The sequence below is a fragment of the Schistocerca piceifrons genome, chromosome 11 (assembly GCF_021461385.2).
Source record: "Schistocerca piceifrons isolate TAMUIC-IGC-003096 chromosome 11, iqSchPice1.1, whole genome shotgun sequence".
NCBI classification, from domain to species: Eukaryota; Metazoa; Arthropoda; class Insecta; order Orthoptera; family Acrididae; genus Schistocerca; species Schistocerca piceifrons.
The window spans coordinates 96,215,838-96,235,250 of record NC_060148.1 but is presented as its reverse complement, the minus strand read 5'-3'; the positions used below and the strand labels follow the sequence as shown (position 1 = coordinate 96,235,250).

Below are 19,413 nucleotides of genomic sequence, written 5' to 3'. Positions count from 1 at the left end.
CTTTTGAACTCTGTCATAAATAAAAAAAAACTTAAAGGGGGACAGTGCTCCTTATTATTTATACCGTAAACAGAGAACCACAGAAGTCCCAGTGAAATGTTAGCTACCTTTCAAGCATTCGCATAGAGAGAGTCGGCTTTGTGCAAGATGAAGTAAGACAGAGGAAACACAGCTGCGAGCAGCACCCTCAGCTCTACAGAGATACAACAGAGTTACGACACAACAAGACAGCGAGTAGAAGCGGGGCCTTTCCGCACCGCTACGCCACCTCACGGGACGGAGGGGTCACGGCGGCGGCAGCAGCGGGAGGGCGGCGAGGTCCAGTCGTAGTTGTAGGAGAGGCGGTGGCGCGTCTCCTGTCCCTCCGGGCACGGCTGGTTGGAACCCCAGCGCAGCCGCTGCCACATGGCCACCATTTCGTCGGCGCTCTTCTGGTGTGTCACAAGGTAACTGTTGTGGCAGCCGCGCGACACCGATTCCGTGTCGAACCGCGGGTCGTGCACGCGCCGCACGTTCTTCAGGGGGGCCAGCCACGTACCCACAGCCACGTCGTCTTTGTAGTACAGCCTGCCGACAATTGTCTGTGTGTACTGTACTGTTGGTGTAGAATGTCGGTGAGTACACTAAATTTGACTACAGAGGTTAACAGTCAATCCCTAGATATACTGTTTGTCAGTTAGACCAATTTTGATAATTATTTCATTCTCAATAGGCTGTATTACTACTCTGCTAGGAGATCTGAGGAGATTAACTATCCTACTACACACTGACATCGGCTAAGGAGTGATGTGCTATGATGCGTAAGTAATACATTTGAACAGACTCGAGATTTCCCCGTATGCCGCAGCGCTCGATACTGTATTGCTTCTCGCAGTCACGTGACATTTGATTCGTTTGGAGCAAGTGTGTGTGATATGTAAGAAATTAGGAGCTATCCAAAATAATGAGCTATAACTATGCTTAACAGTCGAGTGGGCACACTGTTTTTTTAAAACAGGAGCAGGCGCACTTCTATTTTGTGCACATGTCAATAGTAGATGTCTTACCAGGGTAAAAACATATGAGCAAGAGGTATATAATGTGATTCTTCAGTATCTCCCAGCGTTACTGTTGATCAAACCAGCAAAGAGGGTGGCGAATCGGGACCTGAAACAGTGCCCTGAGATTGCTGTCTTACCTGCTGACAAAGATAATGCTACTGTTGTTCTTATCCACAAGGACTACATTGAGAAGAGTCTGCTAAATGATGACTCCTACAGGAAGATCAATAGTGACCCCCACAAAGAAGGTGGAAAACCAGGCTACATCTACATCTACATCTACATCTACATCCATAATCCGCAAGCGACCTGACGGTGTGTGGCGGAGGGTACCTTGAGCACCTCTATCGGTTCTCCCTTCTATTCCAGTCTCATATTGTTCGTGGAAAGAAGGATTGTCTGTATGACTCTGTGTGGGCTCTAATCTCTCTGATTTTATCATCACGGTCTCTTCGCGAGGTATACTTAGGAGTGAGCAATATACTGCTTGATTCCTCGGTGAAGGTATGTTCTCGACACTTCAACAAAAGCCCGTACCGAGCTACTGAGCGTCTCTCCCGCAGAGTCTCGCACTGTAGTTTATCTATCATCTCCGTAACGCTTTCACGATTACTAAATGATCCTGTAACGAAGCGCGCTGCTCTCCATTGGATCTTCTCTATCTCTTCTCTCAACCCTGTCTGGTACGAATCCCACACTGCTGAGCAGTATTTGAGCAGTGGGCAAACAAGTGTACTGTGACCTACTTCCTTTGTTTTCGGATTGCATTTCCTTAGGATTCTTCCAATGAATCTCAGTATGGCATCTGCTTTACCGACGATCAACTTTATATGATCATTCCATTTTAAATCACTCCTAATGCATACTCCCAGATAATTTATGGAATTAACTGCTTCCATTTGCTGACCTGCTATATTGTAGCTAAATGATAAGGGATCTATCTTTCCATGTATTCGCAGCACATTACACTTGTCTACATTGAGATTCAATTGCCATTCCCTGCACCATGCATCAATTCGCTGCAGATCCTCCTGCATTTCAGTACAATTTTCCAATGTTGCAACCTCTCGATATACCACAGTATCATCTGCAAAAAGCCTCAGTGAACTTCCGATGTCATGCACAAGGTCATTTATGTATATTGTGAATAGCAACGGTACTACGACACTCCCCTGTGGCACACCTGAAATCACTCTTATTTCGGAAGGCTTCTCTCCATTGAGAATGACATGCTGCGTTCTGTTATCTAGGAACTCTTCAATCCAATCACACAATTGGTCTGATAGTCCATATGCTCTTACTTTGTTCATTAAACGACTGTGGGGAACTGTATCGAACGCCTTGCGGAAGTCGAGAAACACGGCATCTACCTGTGAACCCGTGTCTATGGCCCTCTGAGTCTCGTGGACAAATGGCACGAGCTGGGTTTCACACGATCGTCTTTTTCGAAACCCGTGCTGATTCCTACAGAGTAGATTTCTAGTCTCCAGAAAAGTCATTTGCTTGAACATAATATGTGTTCCAAAATTCTACCACTGATCAACGTTAGAGATATAGGTCTATAGTTCTGTACATCTGTTCGACGTCCCTTTTTGAAAATGGGGATGACCTGTGCTCTTCTCAAGGACACAGATTTAACACAGGGTGTCACAAAACAACTGTCACCTCAAGGATCTGTACGGCCAAAACATTGTGGACTCCCTAAAATTCACAAAGGCAAGGTGCCTTTGCACCCCATTGTCAACAACATTAGGGCACCTACATATGAGATGATGCCTCCTACAGGAAGGTCAATAGTGGCCCCACAAAGGAGGTGGACAACAAGAGTATGGCTCTTCTCGAGGACACAGATTTACCAGAGGGCGTCGTGAAAAAACTGTTACCTCACGGATCTGTACTACCAAGACATTATGGACTCCCTAAAGTTCACAAAGATGGGGTGCCATTGCACCCGATTGTCAGCAACACTAGGGCACCTGCATATTTGCTGACAAAATACCTGAAGGAAATACTAAGCCCTTATGTGAATAAGTGCACGCATCCTATCTGCAATTCTGTGGATTTTTCAGAATGTCTTTACAACTTCAGAAATCTGATGAGAAGACCAGCAAGCTTTTCAGGAGTGACTTGACCTCCACATTTTTTTTTTTTTTTTTCTGTTTAATGGAGAAAACTACAAACAAATGGAAGGAGCTGCAACGGGCTGTTCATTCTCGCCTGTGGTCGCAAATTTGTATATGGAGTACTTTGAGGATGAAGTCCTGGCATCATCCAAATGTGAACCCATGTGTTTTTTCCATTATGTAGATGACATGTTCATCATTTGACCCCATGGAATGGACAAACTCCTTGACTTCTATACACATCTGAACTCTATTCATGCCAACATCAAATTCCCTATGGAGACTGAAGCAGAAGGAACAGTACCATTCCTGGACGTCATGGTCAAGAGAACATCTGATAGGCCACGGTGTGTATCGGAAGAAAATACACACTGACCTTTATTTGCAGGAAGAGAGCTACCACCACCCGTCACAGAGGAATGGGGTACTAAAAACACTAGTACACAGGCATGCACCATTTCAGGTGCAGAGTGTCTGCCCCAGGAGCTGGAACATCTCAGAACTGTATTCCGAAAAAACGGGTACCCAGAATGGCAGTTTACAAATGCCCCCATCCCATCAAAACAGCACAATCTGTGGAGATGGAAGAAGCCACTGAGGAATAGGCGGCCACTGCCTTGATGCCATACACTGGCACACTATCAGGAACAATTGGATGCATATTGAAGAAGTGCAGAGTAAAAACCATCTTTTGCCTGCCCAATAAAAAATAAGTATTATTGGGAAGTGTCAAAGATGATTTCAGTTTGTGGAAGGCTGGTGTACACCAGATTCCATGTCAATGTGGGAAGACATATATTGCACAGAACATGCACACCATCAAGGATTATTGCCAAGAACACCAGAGGCACACTCGACTGATGTTGTTGTTGTGGTCTTCAGTCCTGAGACTGGTTTGATGCAGCTCTCCATGCTACTCTATCCTGTGCAAGCTTCTTCATCTCCCAGTACCTACTGCAACCTACATCCTTCCGAATCTGCTTTAGCGTATACATCTCTTGGTCTCCTTCTACGATTTTTACCCTCCACGCTGCCCTCCAATACTAAATTGGTGATCCCTCGATGCCTCAGAACATGTCCTACCAACCGATCCCTTCTTCTAGTTAAGTTGTGCCACAAACTTCTCTTCTCCCCAATCCTATTCAACACCTCCTCATTAGTTACGTGATCTATCCATCTAATCTTCAGCATTCTTCTGTAGCACCACATTTCGAAAGCTCCTATTCTCTTCTTGTCCAAACTATTTATTGTCCATGTTTCACTTCCATACATGGCTACGCTCCGTACAAATACTTTCAGAAACGACTTCCTGACACTTAAATCAATACTCAATGTTAACAAATTTCTCTTCTTCAGAAACACTTTCCTTGCCATTGCCAGTCTACATTTGATATCCTCTCTACTTCGACCATCATCAGTTATTTTGCTCCCCAAATAGCAAAACTCCTTTACTACTTTAAGTGTCTCATTTCCTAATCTAATTCCCTCAGCATCACCCAACTTAATTCGACTACATTCCATTATCCTCATTTTGCTTTTGTTGTTGTTCATCTTATACCCTCCTTTCATGACACTGTCCATTCCGTTCAGCTGCTCTTCCAAGTCCTTTGCTGTCTCTGACAGAATTACAATGTCATCGGCGAACCTCAAAGTTTTTATTTCTTCTCCATGGATTTTAATACCTACTCCGAATTTTTGTTTTGTTTTCTTCACTGCTTGCTCAATATACAGATTGAATAGCATCGGGGAGAGGCTACAATCCTGTCTCACTCCCTTCCCAACCACTGCTTCCCTTTCGTGCCCCTCAACTTTTATAACTGCCTTCTGGTTTCTGTGCAAATTGTAAATAGCCTTTCACTCCCTGTATTTTACCCCCGCCACCTTCAGAATTTGAAAGAGAGTATTCCAGTCAACATTGTCAAAAGCTTTCTCGAAGTCTACAAATGCTAGAAATGTAGGTTTGCCTTTCCTTAATCTAGCTTCTAAGATAAGTCGTAGGGTCAGTATTGCCTCACGTGTTCCAATATTTCAACAGAATCCAAACTGATCTTCCCAGAGGTCAGCTTCTACCAGTTTTTCCATTCGTCTGTAGAGAATACGCATTAGTATTTTGCATCTGTGACTTATTAAACTGATTGTTCGGTAATTTTCACATCTGTCAGCACCTGCTCGACTGCTATATCCCACCAAACCAGCCAGCTCAGAGAACTGTTTGTCTGAGAATCATGCAATGGAGTACGAACATACCAGGATTTTGGCACAGACTTCCAAATACTGGGACAGTGTTGTTAGAGAGGGCATAGAAATTCGTACCAGGAATGAGCTCATCAACTGAGTTGCAGCTACAATCTTAGGAAAATTTGGGAATCAGTACTGAGTTTAATTATGAAGACTCTCAGCATTAAAATGATCTGGAGACCAGGGTGTACAGAGAAATCGAATCAACACCATCACAGAAGGCGATGCTAGCATCTCTGTGACTGCTGACTCGCAACGAGGACAGTGGACGGAGTGGGTCGCAGGGGTAGGGGATATCAGTCCGCCGCATGTTCTCAAAAGCTCAGTTTGCCAGCACACCTGATGATGGCATCGTGTTTGATCACTAAAATATTGTGTCCGTTGGACACAATGAATCAGCAGTTCACCTGTGAACTGTTCAATCATGTACGAGCAATATCACAGATTAATCTTTGTTTAGTTTAACAATGATGAAACAAAAGTACATTATACATCCTATATCACTGTTTACTCAAACAACTATAAAATAAACCTTCATTACAACACACAAATGTTATCCCTCAGTAATGACCCACTTTCAGTATACTGAATAAGCAATTGAATAAGCAGTTAGCTGGGATCTGATGCAGCTGCACTCATTTCCATCAGGTACTAGCTAACTCCTTATTCCTTATTCGATTGCTAATTATCTCATAGATTGCTGCCTAATTGTGGGATTGTGCTTCTTGCCCGAAATCTTGGACATTTTCTTGCACAGCGAGCTGTGTCATTTTCTCACCTTGCTCACTGTTTATCTCATATTACTGCTACTCTCTTGGACATATGAGAATGCAACTCGTCACAGTATTACCTGAATCACTAATGAAGGAATAGATAAGGTCTCGCAATTGTAAAACAACACTGGAAGAGTACAAGACAATGTTGTTTGTGGCTGGCAGACTTTTTGCACAGGTGCATCCACTTGATGGTTAAAATTAGAAAATTTTGTGAAACATATCAGGAAATACCATTAAATCCTACCACTGTACAAAATCTTGTTATATTTTAACAAAGAGTTTTCTTACAGAACTACTTACAAGGATACACAGACATTTATGTTGAATTTTTAGTAATACTAACACTCTAAGACAAAAGTGCTGTCTTTCAGAAAATATTGCCTAACTATGAAGCCAGTTCATTCTTTTATTTTGCTATTAGAGAACAGTAATGGTTTACCAAGTGGATTTCAAATGAGCATTTCGATCTTGATTCAGATATTAAAATAATGGGTAAAAACGGTATCGGCTTTTGTTCAGCTCAAAAAGAAGATGGTAACATTCAGATGAAATAAAGATTAAAATTAAGAATGGCCAATAGGTAAAACAAATCACATCAAACTAACTGTAACTGCTATCATGAGAACGAATTACAGTGACAAGACCTGACAGGAAGATAACATCAAGTTGCTAGATCACAAGGTGATTGACAGACTGAACAGAACCAAGAATTTTTAATGTGTGGCATAAACTGCTCAAGCAGTTCAACTTGTCCTCAAGCACAGCACTAATCTGGGTTATTGACGACTAGTTGTAGTCCCGACATTGCCTGGGATGTTTAACTTGTTGATACTCACAGTGAATGCAAGCTCCATAGGTAAATGCAATCCCTTTAAATTGAATGGCATGTTTGAATGACTGGGTGTCAATGAATAAGTCTTCACCTGTGGCACTCATTAAAACCAGGTTTTAAGCTCCCCGTTCTGACTTTTGCAAATATACACCAATTTTAAATGAAAAGTTTAGTAATAATAAATGTATCATACATCATGCTTTGGTTCCTTTTTAAATTACAAATTAAAGAAATATATTTGTGACACATAATGTACCAAAAATCTAACTGTAAAATACATACTTTTATTTTTTCAGTGTACCTAATTTTCTGCAAAAAATATTTTGACTCTAAAAATATGTGCATATGCTTAATGAATAAATATTTCACATATTTATTAATGTTTTTGACAATGTAAATACAGATTTACAGTCAGGAGGGATGAAAGAAACCCTAAATACTTAAAAGGATATACTGAGTTAACCGTTTCTACATTGGAAGCTGTGAAACTTCCCTTTCATGAAAACATAATGAAAGTGTTTTTACAGTTAGCAAAGATATAATTTTATCAAGCTCAAATGAAACACAGACTAAAATATCTTATAGGGTGTATGGCATATGCAACAATGGCAACAAATCAATAAACATGTTGCTAATAAGTTCTCAAGCTTTTGCTCATTCTGCAATCTAGTGACATCTGATTGTACTATTTCCAAGACAGGTATTGCTGCTGTAATCTATTCTCATGATTGGAATTACGGTCAGTTTACCATGATGTATTTTGTATGTTAGGCATTTAATTTTTCATTAATTTTCTTCATTGTTTCATCTGAATGTAGAAATTATCGTAAACTGTCCAAGAACATTGAGGTAAATTTGTCAAGTACTTTTCAAGATGTTATATATTATATATATTTGAATTATGTATATCAAAATACAGCCTGTCTGCTCAAATGTTGATCAGGGAACCATGTAGAAATCTGAAGTAAATTGGCCATGAGCTTTTAGAGATTTTTTGTAGCCTGTCCCCTTTATATATTACATACACATATATTTCAAGTCAGATTACAAAACCTTACATAGACATTGATCTTCCTCTCATCCTGAAGGTAAAGGTGAAGTGTGCAAAATGTCATCAACATTGGAATAAAACTGTAGATTTGTATGAATTGGAAACAAACAAGCAAACAGACGCTCTTCTTTATATGTATAGATTATGATGTGGGTTATTGAGAATGATGTAAAGTGTTAAAATTGGTGTAGCCAACAAACAATATATGTGAGCATTGAATGTCAATCTCTGTAGTCAAATGTACAGATAAATTGAAAAGGTACAAACCATTTGCGTTAATTTTACAAATGAGGCAGACCACCTGTAAATCATTAACTTTAAAAGTCTACATCCACACTTTGCAAACCTATGTGAAATGCATGCCAGAGTGTTCTTATCATTGTGCCAGTTGTTAGGGTTTCTTCCCATTCCGTTCATGTACGAAGCACGGAAAGAAGGACAGCTTAAACACCTCATACCTCATCTCTTCTTCACGATCCCTACAGTAGTGATTAATAGGGTGTTGCTGTATATTGCTAGATTCGTCACATAAAACTGGTCTTTAAACTTCGTAGGCAGACTTTTATGGCATAATTGGTGCCTGCCTTCGATTGGTCCCGAGATCAGATTCACCAGAATTTCCCTGAAGCTCCATCATGGGCCAAACAAAATCATGACCAACTGTGCTGCCCTTCTTTCTATACATTCAATATCCATGTTAGTCTTATTTGGTGCTTGTCCCACACAGTTGAACAATATTCTAGGATGGGTCACACAAGGGTTTTGTAGGATATTGCCTTTGCAGGCTGATTGCATTTCCCCAATGAATCAAAGTCTGACATTTGCTTTTCCTATGACTGAGCCTAAATGATCACTCAATTTCATATTCCTACAAACTGTTACCCCCACGTAATTGTATGACTTGACAGATTCCAACTGTGACTCACTGATATTGTAGCCATAGGATACTTCATTTATATAGTGGTCATGTGTGTGTCAGGTGCTCTTGCTTGTGTGATTAAGTCTATGTTTTTCTTTTCTAATAAAGGCTTTGTCCAAAAGCATAATGTGTAACAGTCTTTTTGTTGTGCCTGTCTGCAACTCAACATGTCACCTTTAACATCATGATTGTTGATATTCCAGTATGGAATTTCCATTGCAGTTTTACTTTTCTCGACATTTAAAGCAAGTTGCCAATCTTTGTGCCTTTTCAAAATCTTACCAAGATCTGACAGAATATTGGAGCAGCTTTTCTCAGACAGTATTTCACTGCAGATAACTGCATCATCTGGAACAACCTGAGGTAACTACTAACATTGTCTGCCTCAAGGTAATTAACATGCAATATGGACAGCAAGGGTCCCAACACACATCACTGGGACACACCTTATGTTACTTCTCCATTGATGCTGGCACAGCTGTATATAGAATCTATAGACACCTATGCTGCAAGGCATTTAAATAACCTCCCTGCCATTTTCTCCCATTCTGCGCCATCTCAAAAATTCCTTATTCCTCCCTTGTCCTAAAGCAAATCAGGAAACTGAGTTGAATTATCTTACAGCAGGGTTCTGAGTAATAATAACCATTTATTGTTATTTATAGCCTTCTCCACTACAGTCAAGCTTCTCAGAATACTGTGTTTCACTGCCTCTAACTGAACTATCTGATCAGCACTGTAACTAAACTTTGGACCATTTTGTGTGACCAAACAATATAAAAAAACTTTCTTACCATCTGCAAACTACCATTTTAAAGTCCAAGTATTGAGACTGACATGTGCGACCACCATTGCCTGCTAGGCTCATACACATATGTCGATATTTGCACAGGTTGTGAGAATGGCATCTTTACAAGATGATGCTGAGTGTATATAGAAAAGGACACCGCAAATGGCCACAGGTTTGTTCGAGTCACAGAAGAGTGCCACAGAAATGGTGAAACATTAGCTGTAACAAAAGGAAAATTCACTTGAGAGAACTATAAAATTTGAGACAGAATTGGTCATTGGTTCTTACCCTCAGGAGATACCTTTTTTTTTTTTTTTTTTTTTTTTTTTTTTTTTTTTTTTTTTTTTTTTTTTTTAAAAAAAAATTGCTGACAGGCACATATAAATGTGGAAGTGTAACACTATCCTAGCTCTGCAAAATAATATTTCTTTCATTGGTGAAGACAGACGGACAGACAGATAGAGAGAGAGAGAGAGGGGTCAGAAAAGGTTAGAAAGGAAAGACAGGTCACTCAGAGCTCAGGTAGAGGTGAGGATGTAAAGGAGAGAAAGAAGAAAGGAGAGGTGCAAGACAGAGGAGGTGTCAAAGATAGTACATAGCTAAGCACTGTTCCACTTTCAGTCCAGAGATAATCAAGAAATGGAGAAGTAAAGATAGATTAGAGGAAGAAAAATTAAATGAATTGTGCAATTAATAACTAGTACGTGACAGGGAAAAAAGTGAAAAGGGGGGCAGGTGACAAAAATGAAGATTAAAATATAAAAGCAATCATATTATCTCCTCCTAGTTCTTAATCACACTATTTTTATAATTTCGTTCTTCTTAATCTACCTTTACACCTCAGCTGGTCTCCACCATCTCTGGACTAAAGGTGGCACAGTGCTTACCAAAGTACTAATGGGTGTCTCAAAAAGAATGCCTGATCTAAAAAGCCTGTTACATTTATTTATTGTTTTTGGCAACATTGTGTTTGCATGTTTTGTTATCAGTGATCTTTGAGGTTATGTTTTGATACTGCATTTTTATTTTCCAGGTCAGTGTTTGTGCAGCATCAGCACAGAAAGATAAAGTATGGAACAGTGAATGTTGATTGTGAAAACTCACTAGAAGGCTGGTGAAAGTTCTGCAGAAACTGTTCAGGAATTTCATACTATTCTTGGACACAACAATGCACCAAGTGAATCCACTGTCAGCAGTTTGATTAAAAAAAGATTCAACAGTAGACATCAACAGATGTGGACACCCTCAAAGTGGCTGGAGGGAGGCAAATGCTGTTGCTGTTGGTGATTCTGTTAATGTGGGTTAAGGGTTAATTTGGGGGGAGGGGAATTAATTGCGGGGTCATCGGTCTATTCGGAAGGAAGTCGGGCGTGCCCTTTCAACGGAACCATCCCGGCATTTGACTGAAGAGATTTAGGGAAATCATGGAAAACCTAAATCAGGATGGTCGGACGCAGGATTAAACTGTTGTCCTCCCGAAGCACCCAGTGTGCTAACCACTCTGTGTTAATGTGGGTCTGTGAAAACTGTGTCACCATGATGCTCAAGAAATGTGTAATGTGTCCAGCAACAGTGCAAAGAATCTTAAAAAAGATTTGAATTTAACATCTGTGCAGAGTTCCTTTAACACAGGAACTTAGACCAGCAGAAGATGTAAAATGATGGCAGTTTGTGCAATGGGCCCTGGAAAAGAGATGAGAGAGCCACTGTTTCACAAAGCACACTTCCATTTAAACAGTTTTGTGAAGAAGCATAATTGCCAAATATGGGGATCGGAGGACTCAAGAATATGAAACTTCCTGGCAGATTAAAACTGTGTGCCCGACCGAGACTCGAACTCGGGACCTTTGCCTTTCGCGGGCAAGTGCTCTACCATCTGAGCTACCGAAGCACGACTCAGGCCCGGTCCTCACAGCTGTACTTCTGCCAGTATCTCGTCTCCTACCTTCCAAACTTTACAGAAGCTCTCCTGCGAACCTTGCAGAACTAGCACTCCTGAAAGAAAGGACCGGGCATGAGTCGTGCTTCGGTAGCTCAGATGGTAGAGCACTTGCCCGCGAAAAGCAAAGGTCCCGAGTTCGAGTCTCGGTCAGGCACACAGTTTTAATCTGCCAGGAAGTTTCATATCAGCGTACACGCCACTGCAGAGTGAAAATCTCATTCTGGAAACATCCCCCAGGCTGTGGCTAAGCCATGTCTCCGCTGTATCCTTTCTTTCAGGAGTGCTAGTTCTGCAAGGTTCGCAGGAGAGCTTCTGTAAAGTTTGGAAGGTAGGAGACGAGATACCGGCAGAAGTAAAGCTGTGAGGACCGGGCGTGAGTCGTGCTTCGGTAGCTCAGGTGGTAGAGCACTTGCCCGCGAAAGGCAAAGGTCCCGAGTTCGAGTCTCGGTCGGGCACACAGTTTTAATCTGCCAGGAAGTTTCATATCGGCGCACACTCCGCTGCAGAGTGAGAATCTCATTCTGAACTCAAGAATAATTCATGAAAAAGACATGCATCCTCAGCGAGTTATGGTTTGGTGTGGGATTTAGAGTGGACGCTCAATTGGTCATCACTTTTTTGAAGATGAACAACAAAGGGCTGTCAGAGAGAATGGATTTCATCATCATGTGATGCTCACTGCTTTCCTTTGGCCCCTTTCAGAACAAATGAACCTCAAAAATATATGGTTGCACCTCAATACAGGTGTGCCTTGCCACACTTCAGGAGACACAATTGCTCTGGTGTGGGAAAAGTTCGCACACAGTCTGATCTCATTGCAAAGAGACCACAGCTATGATGTGTGACTTTTTCCTAGTGACTTTTTCCTACACAGGTACACTGAGTCACAAGTTTAAAAGAACAAACCTTGTAATCTGTTGGAACTCAAATAATAAATCTGACGTGTCCTTGACAAAGTTGATGGGCAAATGTGAGAGCAGGTTAATTTCAAGGACCAAATGATTGCAATTATAAACTAGTAGAGGGGGCCATATACCTGATATTGTGTTTCAGATTTAAACCTCAACATCTTCTGAAAAGAATGGTGTGTTGTGTTTACTTCTTTCAAATAAATAAATTCAATTTGCAGTAGCTTCACATTCAGTGTTCTTTTTCAGACAGCGTTTGTTTCTGACCTCCTACTCTCTCTGATACTTCCCCTTCACCTTTGCCTCTTCTTATCCTCACCACAGGTGGGTCCCTCTCATCTTGGGATCTGAGTGGTCTGCCCTTCCTTTTTTAACTTAAACCAAACACAATGCTCCCTCCTCGTCGAGGAAGGAACAAACTGAAAAATGTAAACTGGCAGATACTTGACGAGAAATGCATACAATGTTGTGAAAGCCTGCTTGCTAATTTTCGAGAATCATTATAGTAGACCCTCAACATAAACAAAGGTGCCATATTGTGAGTATACGAGGTCTGTCTAAAAAGTATCCGACCTTTGGCCAGAAAAAATATTTTCAATACCTGATGGGGTTGGGACTCTAATCCCCTTCAAAGTAGGCCCCTTGTGCTTGCACACACTTAGCCCACCGATCCTTCCACAGCTGGAAATGCCTCTGGAAGTCTTCTTTTGGAATGGTGTTCAGCTCCATCATCATTTTCCGCATTCTCTCTTCTCTACTCTCAAAATCGAATCCTTTCAGTGGTGTCTTCAGTTTTGGAAACAACCAGAAGCCGCAAGGAGCCATGTCTGGAAAGTAGGGAGGTTGGCGAACGGTTGTAATTCCATGTTTCGCCAGGAAATTTGGGATCAAGTGGGATGAATGTGCAGGGGTGTTGTCATGATGCAGTTGCCAGTTTTTCGCCATCCACATGTCTGGTCTTTTGTGCCAAACTGCATCACAGAGTTGCTGGAGAACATCTTGATAGTATTCCTTTGTCACTGTTTGTCCTTCCAGTGTGTATTCATGATGCACAATTCCATGGACATCAAAGAAGACAGTCAAAATGGCTCTGAGCACTATGCGACTTAACTTCTGAGGTCATCAGTCGCCTAGAACTTAGAACTACTTAAACCTAACTAACCTAAGGACATCACACACATGCCCGAGGCAGGATTCGAACCTGCAACCGTAGCGGTCGCTCGGTTCCAGACTGTAGCGCCTAGAACCGCACGGCCACTTCGGCCGGCGAAGACAGTCAGCATCACCTCGATTTTGCTTCACACGTGCTGCACTTTCTTCGGTCTCAGAGACTCGGGATGCTTCCATTGCGATAACTGTCTTTTTCTTTCTGAGTCATACCCATACACCCATGAACCATATCCAGTTATCATGTTGTTCAGAAACCCAGGACCAGTGTTGGTGGTGTCCAGAAGGTCTTCTGCAATGCCAGAACCGAGGTCGTTTTGTTCCAGCGATAACAACTCTGGCACGAATTTCACAGCCACTCGGTGCACATTCAAATCGTCACACAAAATTGCATGTGCAGAATATTTACTCACTCCAACCTCTCGGGCAATCTCCCGCACAGTCAAACGACGATCTGCCATCACCAAAGTTCGCACCCTCTCAACAACAGCTGCACTCTGAGCAGTTTGGGGCCTGCCACAACACTGGTCACTCTCCACTGATGTGCGGCCATTTTTGAAACGGTTGAGCCACTTCTTAATTTGTGTTACACCCATCGCATCTCCTCCAAACACTTGCTGAATCTTACAAATTGTTTCGCTTTGAGAATCACCAAGCTTTTGACAAAATTTGATGCAGTATCTTTGCTCAAATTTTCAGTCATCTTGAGAGAATCAGTAATACAATCAACATGTTGCATAGCACCTCACTCAGCGACTGACAGGTGGGAACAAAATTCACTCACATTCATAAAGGTCTCTTCATTTACTGTGTACAGTTGTGCCACGCTATTGTCTATTTTGCACGGGAAAATCAAAGGTCGGATACTTGTTTTTAGACAGGCCTTGTATACCTAGGCAGAAAGAAACATCATTTCACCACTGCAGAAGAATCAGAAGAACAAGTCACACCTGTAAAATATGTAGGCGTATGCGTACAGAGTGATTTAAAGTGGAATGACCAAATAACACTAATTGTGGGTAAGGCACATGCCAGACTGAGATTCATTTGAAGAATTCTCCAAAAGCGTAGTCCACCCAGGAGGATCCATCTTAAAAAAACCTCATTCGACCGATGCTTGAATATTACTCATCAGTCTGCAATTGATAGGGGAAATGAAAAGAGTCAAAGGAGAGCAGTCCATTTCATTCAAAGTGTTAAAGCATGTTGGCAAGGCTCACCTAACTCCAGCGGCAGGTGCTGCAAGAGAGGCATACTGCATCACAGTGCAGTTTTCTGTTAAAATTCCGAGAGTGCACATTCCTAGAGGGGGTTGTATTCATGTCACAAACACGTACTGGCTACCAGTACTTAGTAACATTACACCATCATCTGTAAGAAGATCACAATCATTGGTGAATGTTGCTGTTGTTGTTGTGGTCTTCAGTCCTGAGACTAGTTTGATGCGGCTCTCCATGCTATTTTATCCTGTGCAAGCTTCTTCATCTCCCAGTACTTACTGCAACCTACATCCTTCTGAATCTGCTCAGTGTATTCATCTCTTGGTCTCCCTCTACGATTTTTACCCTCCATACTGCTCTCCAATACTAAATTGGCGATCCCTTGATGTCTCAGAACACGTCCTACCAACCGATCCCTTCTTCCAGTCAAGTTGTGCCACAAATTTCTCTTCTCCCCAATTCTATTCAATACCTCCTCATTAGTTATGTGATCTACCCATCTAATCTTCAGCATTCTTCTGTAACACCACATTTCCAAAGCTTCTATTCTCTTCTTGTCTAAACTATTTATCGTCCATGTTTCACTTCCATACGTGGTTACATTCCAAACAAATACTTTCAGAAAGAACTTCCTGACACTTAAATCTATACTCAATGTTAACAAATTTCTCTTCTTCTGAAACGCTTTCCTTGCCATTGCCAGTCTACATTTTATATCCTCTCTACTTCGACCATCATCAGTTATTTTGCTCCCCAAATAGCAAAACTCCTTTACTACTTTAAGTGTCCCATTTCTTAATCTAATTCCCTCAGCACCACCTGATTTAATTCAACTACATTCCATTATCCTCGTTTTGCTTTTGTTGATGTTCATCTTATATCCTCGTTTCAAGACACTGTCCATTCCGTTCAGCTGCTCTTCCAGGTCCTTTGCCATCTCTAACAGAATTACAGTGTCATCGGGGAACCTCAAAGTTTTTATTTCTTCTCCGTGGATTTTAATTCCTACTCCAAATTTTTCTTTTGTTTCCTTTACTGCTTGCTCAATATACAGATTGAATAGCATCGGGGAGAGGCTACAACCCTGTCTCACTCCCTTCCCATCCACTGCTTCCCTTTTGTGTCCCTTGACTCTTATAACTGCCACCTGGTTTCTGTACAAATTGTAAATAGCCTTTCACTCCCTGTATTTTACCCCTGCCACCTTCAGAATTTGAAAGAGAGTATTCCAGTTAACATTGTCAAAAGCTTTCTCTAAGTCTACAAATGCTAGAAATGTAGGTTTGCCTTTCCTTAATCTATTTTCTAAGATAAGTCATAGGGACACCCGTCTGTAAAGAATTCATGTTAGTATTTTGCAGCCATGGCTTATTGAACTGAAATGAAAAATCAAATGTCGTGTGACTAGGGCCTCCCGTCGGGTAGGCCGTTCGCCTGGTGCAGGTCTTTCGAGTTGGCGCCACTTTGGCGACCTGCGCATCGATGGGGATGAAATGATGATGAAAGACACACAACACCCAGTCATCTTGAGGCAGAGAAAATCCCTGACCCCGCCGGGAATCGAACCCGGGATAGTTTGGTAATTTTCACGCCTGTCAACACCTGCTTTCTTTGGAATTGGAATTATTGTGTTCTTCTTGAAGTCTGAGGGTATTTCGCCTGTCTCATACATCTTGCCCACCAGATGGTAGAGTTTTGTCAGGACTGTCACTCCCGAGGCTATCAGTAGCTCTAATGGATTGTTGTCTACTCCCGGGGCCTTATTTCAGCTTAGGTCTTTCAGTGCTCTGTCAAACTCTTCATGCAGTATCACCTCAGAATTACCAATTCATTCACAAATTTTATTTTCAGAAGCCCAGTGGCTGCGAAAACTATCACGGTGTGCAGCCTTCAGCTTGCGGGGTGATTACTTCAACTTGCAAGAAGCCTGGGACAGTCAATGGTAGGAGCAGTCTTCCCTGAAGCATCACGAACTAGTTAAAACTCTCTAGGAGCAACCACTAGGTTTCGATCTACACTGATGGCACCGGTGCACACTGAATTGGATCACAACTGACTGGGAGCAGCTGTGGAGCATTGCTGCACCAATGGGGATGGTACGTCCTTCCCTGAATGTACCTGTGGTGAAGAGCACAAAGGCGTTCGATACAGTTCCTCACAGTTGTTTAATGAACAAAGTAAGAGCATATGGACTATCAGACCAATTGTGTGATTGGATTTAAGAGTTCCTAGATAACAAAACGCAGCATGTCATTCTCAATGGAGAGAAGTCTTCCGAAGTAAGAGTGATTTCACGTGTGCCGCAGGGGAGTGTCGTAGGACCGTTGCTATTCACAATATATATAAATGACCTTGTGGATAGCATCGGAAGTTCACTGAGGCTTTTTGAGGATGATGCTGTAGTATATCGAGAGGTTGTAACAATGGAAAATTGTACTGAAATGCAGGAGGATCTGCAGCGAATTGACGCATGGTGCAGGGAATGGCAATTGAATCTCAATGTAGACACGTGTAATGTGCTGCGAATACACAGAAAGAAAGATCCTTTATCATTTAGCTACAATACAGCAGGTCAGCAACTGGAAGCAGTTAATTCCATAAATTATCTGGGAGTACGCATTAGGAGTGATTTAAAATGGAATGATCATATAAAGTTGATCGTCGGTAAAGCAGATGCCAGACTGAGATTCATTGGAAGAATCCTAAGGAAATTCAATCCGGAAAACAAAGGAAGTAGGTTACAGTACACTTGTTCGCCCACTGCTCGAATACTGCTCACCGGTGTGGGACCCGTACCAGATAGGGTTGATAGAAGAGATAGAGGAGATCCAATGGGGAGCAGTGCGCTTCGTTACAGGATCATTTAGTAATTGCGAAAGCGTTATGGAGATGATAGATAAATAAACTCCAGTGGAAGACTTCGCAGGAGAGACACTCAGTAGCTCGGTATGGGCTTTTGTCGAAGTTTTGAGAACGTACCTTCACCGAGGAGTCGAGCAGTATATTGCTCCCTCCTATGTATATCTCGCGAAGAGACCATGAGGATAAAATCAGAGAGATTAGAGCCCACAGGCATACTGACAATCTTTCTTTCCACGAACAATACAAGACTAGAATAGAAGGGAGAACCGATAGAGGTACTCAAAGTACCCTCCGCCACATACCGTCAGGTGGCTTGTGGAGTATGGATGTAGATGTAGATGTAGATGTAGATAGTTTCTTGTATAATATTTGAATGCTCTCTCAAAACATTTAAATGGACAATGGAAGACCTTAACAGTTTATCTGTGGAAGCTTCTAATGGGATTTCAAACCTGAATTTAAAACTATGAAACCGTTATAAACATTGGGTTGTGTGTATCTGTGTAGAAATGTATATAGAAGGTGATTCAAAAAGAAAGAACAGATTCAATTGTTTATCAGAGACAAAATATAAGTGATGGAAACACACTGCACATCTCACTGGATAGAGGAAGGTTCGAAGTTTTGACAAAGCTGCACAGTTGTTTTTCTGTACCAAAATGGCATTTATCCCATGAGAGAAATCACATTGTATGTTGAAATTTGCATGAATCCAATCAATTGTTCAAGTGCAATGTGCATTCTGATGTCAATTCAGCAAGAAGCCACCTCTGCACAAGCAGATTTATGACTGGCACAAAAAATTCTAATAGCGAGCATATCTGAAATGGGTTCACATGGAACCCTCAAAGTCTACAAGTCAGGTAGGCCAGGACTTCAACTTCCTCAGACAACGGCGTGGCATGTTCTGAAACAATGCCTGCATATGAAGCCTTGCAAGTTGCATCCAAACAACCATAACAGAAGGTACAAATTTTGCATTCCAGTTCTCCAGGGTACAGCACAGTATAGTTATTCTGAATGACTAATCTTTTTGGATGAATCAATGATTCATCTACTGAGAAATGAAAATCACCATAATGTAAGAATTTGGGGGGGGGGGGGGGGGGGGGGGGGTTGTGGTATCACCGCCAGACACCACACTTGCTGGGTGGCATCCTTTAAATTGGCCGCGGTCCGTTAGTATACGTTGGACCCGCGTGTCGCCACTATCAGTGATTGCAGACCGAGCGCCACCACACGGCAGGTCTAGTCTAGAGAGACTCCCTAGCACTCGACCCAGTTGTACAGCCGACTTTGCTAGCGATGGTTCACTGCCTACATACGCTCTCATTTGCAGAGATGATAGTTTAGCATAGCCTACAGCTACGTCATTTGCTACGACCTAGCAAGGCGCCATATTCAGTTACTATAATGTATTCTGAACAGATAATATTGTGAATCATGTACCATCAAGAGCGACGTTCATCATCAATGGATTAAAGTTAAGTATCTGTTGTGTACATAGTTCCGCGTAGTCAGCGCATACACAACTTTCCCACTAGA

General features: G+C 41.8%; 1 protein-coding gene across 1 annotated transcript in view; it reads right to left on the bottom strand.

Annotated features, from left to right (window-relative positions):
- Positions 1-269: 269 nt before the first annotated feature.
- LOC124719748 (beta-1,3-galactosyltransferase 6-like) overlaps positions 270-19,413 on the bottom strand; it is a 56,437-nt gene continuing 37,293 nt past the window's right edge. The window contains exon 4 of the mRNA XM_047244949.1: positions 270-567. Within this exon, the coding sequence (XP_047100905.1) occupies positions 270-567 (298 nt within the window). The remainder of the gene's footprint in view (positions 568-19,413) is intronic.